This window comes from Pterocles gutturalis, unplaced genomic scaffold (assembly GCF_000699245.1).
Source record: "Pterocles gutturalis isolate BGI_N339 unplaced genomic scaffold, ASM69924v1 scaffold7238, whole genome shotgun sequence".
Classification (NCBI taxonomy): Eukaryota; Metazoa; Chordata; class Aves; order Pterocliformes; family Pteroclidae; genus Pterocles; species Pterocles gutturalis.
The window spans coordinates 798-4353 of record NW_010120328.1 but is presented as its reverse complement, the minus strand read 5'-3'; the positions used below and the strand labels follow the sequence as shown (position 1 = coordinate 4353).

The 3556-nt window shown below is 58.4% G+C and overlaps 1 protein-coding gene across 1 annotated transcript in view; it reads left to right on the top strand.

The window, feature by feature from the left end:
• Positions 1–3556, top strand: part of ZNF512B (zinc finger protein 512B) — a gene marked incomplete at its 3' end in the record, with an annotated part of 24300 nt that overhangs the window by 19950 nt on the left and 794 nt on the right. The window contains exons 13-14 of the mRNA XM_010076860.1: positions 679–780; positions 1777–1839. Coding sequence (XP_010075162.1) covers positions 679–780; positions 1777–1839 — 165 coding nt within the window. The remainder of the gene's footprint in view (positions 1–678; positions 781–1776; positions 1840–3556) is intronic.

Here is a 3556-nt window from a genome sequence, read left to right as displayed (position 1 = left end):
GCAGGTAGGACCGAGCGTGGCGGTTGGGAGGCACCGAGGTGCCACCGCTGCCTTTGCTTGTGCTGATCATGCAGCAACGGAGCTGGGAAGGCCGGCTCGCTCTGCTAAACCTCAAAGTCGTTAATAAAGCGGTAATTAAAAGCACTTGGAAAGAGCCGCGCTGCCAGGAGGAGAGGCAGAGGCACCAGAGCCCTTCATTGTTCCGTGGCTGTGCCCATTCATGGGTGGAAGGCAGCCGCGGAGGCTCTTGGCATCCGTCTCCACTGCCCGCCGCGCTGGGTTGTTTATTCTCCCGGTTATGAAACGTGGCAGAAGGGACGCTCCGATGCGATGCGCTGAGAACGCCGGGTCTGGGCCTGGCGCCGTGGTGAGGCACGGACATGGGAGTGGGAGCAGGAGCGTCCCCTCTCCTGTTTGCCAGCACCGCGTGGAGGTGGCTGTGGCATCGGGGGCTCCTCGCCCGGCTGTCACCCCGCGGGCGGCACAGCAGGAGGCAGAGCCCCCCCCCTGCCGTGCCATGCCCAGGGGGGAGACGGCATCTCTGGGGGAAGCCTCCCAACTTGTTTTAGTTCCGATTCATGTCTCCTGGGGAAAGAAAGACCCATGTGAGGAGCGAGGACTCCACCAGGGACCGGACTGGTGTGTGCCGCTCTGATAATCCTCTTCTATTGTTTGCAGCTCAATTACACCCGACCCGGGCTTCCAAAGCTCAATCCCAGGCTGCTGGAAAACTGGAAGAATGAAGTGAAGGAGAAAGGCCACATCAACTGTCCCAACAACGTAAGGAGTGTCTCTGTTCTTCTCCGGGCTGGCTGGTCTCGCTCTGCAGGAGGAGGGGGCAGTGCTTGGGGCAGAAACCCACCAAAACCAGGTTTTTTGGTGAAGCTGGCCGTGATGCTCAGACTCTTGTTTCACCTCCTCTCCCTGGGGTTGCTGCCATGCCTGCTTGAAGTGTGTCCCACCTTTGGGACCCACCCGGTGTGCTCGAGCCACCGGGCTCGGGGACCGGGCCACCCTCTCCCCAGGTGTCCTTGGGCTGCTGATCCAGCAGTGCCCAGCTGGGGCTCTGGAGCTGCCGTTGGGAAGCTCCTGAGATCCGGACAGGGCAAAGGCTGCATGCTCGGGAGCCTTTTTATGCAGCGAACCTGCTTTTCCCAGCGTAGAGCCGGGGCTGAGCCGCTCTTTTTAAAGTCCTGGGACGGGCAGAGACCTCAGGGCCGTGGTTCGTGTGCCTCCTCTTGCTGTAAAACAGCCTTGGCCGGAGCTGGCAGGGAGGTGAACTCCACCCTTGCTGGGCCGTTGATTTATCATCTGAAACAAAGCCCTGCTAATGGGAGTTCTGAGCGGGGCTGTTACCGCAGGGCCGGGGAGACACGCTGGCTAATTGATGTCACACACAGGCGCTTTGAAAAGGCATTGCTCACAAACTGGTCATGCCGCTGCCCGGGTGATTTCTCCGTTAAGCATCTGCTGTGGCTCCAAGAACTCCTGTAGCCCAGCAGGACCTCCCGACTGCTCACAAACGTACGTTTTCCACTGAGACATTGAGGGGAGACGTTTCTCAGCCCGTGGCAGAGCGATGCGGCCACATGACTCCCATTAGCACTAATAGGAAACGTGTGACCGGAGCCCTCGGCGTCTCGCGGAGCATTAACCTCATGCTGCTCAGCCCGGACCGGTGGCCTCGCTGGCTCAGCGGGCTCCTGGCCCCAGCGTGGGGCAAGGCACGGGGACGAGGGGGGATTGTGGCAAACCCTGTTTTGTTTCTTCCCGCAGTGCTGTGAAGCCATTTACTCCAGTGTCTCGGGGCTGAAAGCTCACCTGGCCAACTGCAACAAGGTAGGTTCCTCCTTTACAGCCTCAGCTCAGGGCTGGGGTTGGTTTTCGGTTTTCTTTCCTCCCTTGAGTCGTTTGGAATCAAGAGGCCAAGGGACAACGGCACAGGTTAAAGAATTGTGGCTGCTGGGAGGGCTGGCTGAGCAATGGCACTGCCCAGTGAGTTGTCACCACTGTGCCTGTTGTCACACTATCCTGGTCTGGCTGCTCACCCTCAGCACCGTCATCTTGGTCAGGATCAAACCCACAGCTGCGGGCAGATGGAGGCAGAGAGGCTTGAGCTGAGCAGATGTGACAGGGGATTTAGCTTCTGCCCCAGCCTTGGAGGAGAGGTCTTGCAAGGCACGTGTCTCACCCAAGAACCAGACCTCTGACGCACCGAGTGCCTTGGAGATGGGGCAGCAGGAGCAAGCTCTGCCTCGCATCCCCCACCTCAGTGTCCCCCCGCAGCAGCCCAGCTTGGTTCCTGCAGCCCCCGAGTCGCCCATGAGCCCTCGGCTCCCCAGCGTGGCCAGCCCCTGCAGCCGCCACGGGAGGGGGATCGGGAGCTCAGCGTAGGTCCCTCAAATTGGAACGAAGAGCTGGTAAAGCTTCATACCCTGAAACATTTCCAGCTGCAGCTTCCATTGAATGGAGCTTCTAGGAGGCAGCTCCAATCCCTACCCCGTGGTTATTAAAAACACAAACTCCCGTGCTCCTCCAGCACTAGCTGGAACATCAACCCCTAATGAGATCATTTAGAAAATGGGCTGCGGGGATCCGGCAGAAGCAGCTGGATTTATGCAGGATAAAAGCACAAACACAGGAGACTGGGGCAGTTCCTTTGCTAGCCTGCAGCACCGGGCAGCCCACCAGCAAACGCTCTCCGAGAGAAAATGGAGCTGTTTTCTGGCTGGTACCGTGCACAGAAAGAAGCCAGTCCTTTGCACGAGCATTTTCTTTAACCACAGAGCTACATCCTCCAGGTCTGGCAAGTCCGGCACAGCCAGGACGGGCACTGGGGGTTGGTACTGGGGGAATTTGCTCCTTCGTGTCCCCCAGGCACTGGTGTCAGCAGGACTCTTGCCCTACAGAGGATTTGCAGTGGATACGTGCACCACCAAATCTGGCGTAAATCCCAGCCCCTCCAGAGGTGGCCTGTGATTTCTGCTGTGAAATCCTGCGGAATTGGTTGAAATACATCAAGCCTTACCCAGAGCGGAGGATGCTCCCAGGCAGCGCCCCATCCTCAGCAGGGATTGATGCACCGAGACGATTTTTGCATGAGTATTTCTGAAGCCAGCCAGCAGCGGGCCCAGGCCTGCCTGCGTCCTGCCTGTCCCTGAGATGGAAGACATGTCTAACTCCAGATTTACAGCAGGGAACCAGCTCTGGAGAAATTCCCAGGGAGCGTATATATTGCCTGGAGGGGCCCATCCATAAACCCCTCGTCAATCGAGAGCACATTATCTCCCCTGGGCCGTGAACTGCGGCAGAGCCCGGAGATCAGTCATCCCCACAAGGGCTCTAATGACAGAAACCCAGCAGTCGCTGCGTCTCTTTGACGGTGTAAAAGGAAAATTAGGTGAGTCTGTTGGACATAAATCAGATGGCGGTTCAGTCCCCAGAGATCACAAATCTGCCGACAGCGAGGATCAGCCCCATCAGCCTCCTGGGGACACACACAGTGTTGGTGGTAACGTAATAACCGGTGCTGGGGATGCGCAGGCAGCACAAACTG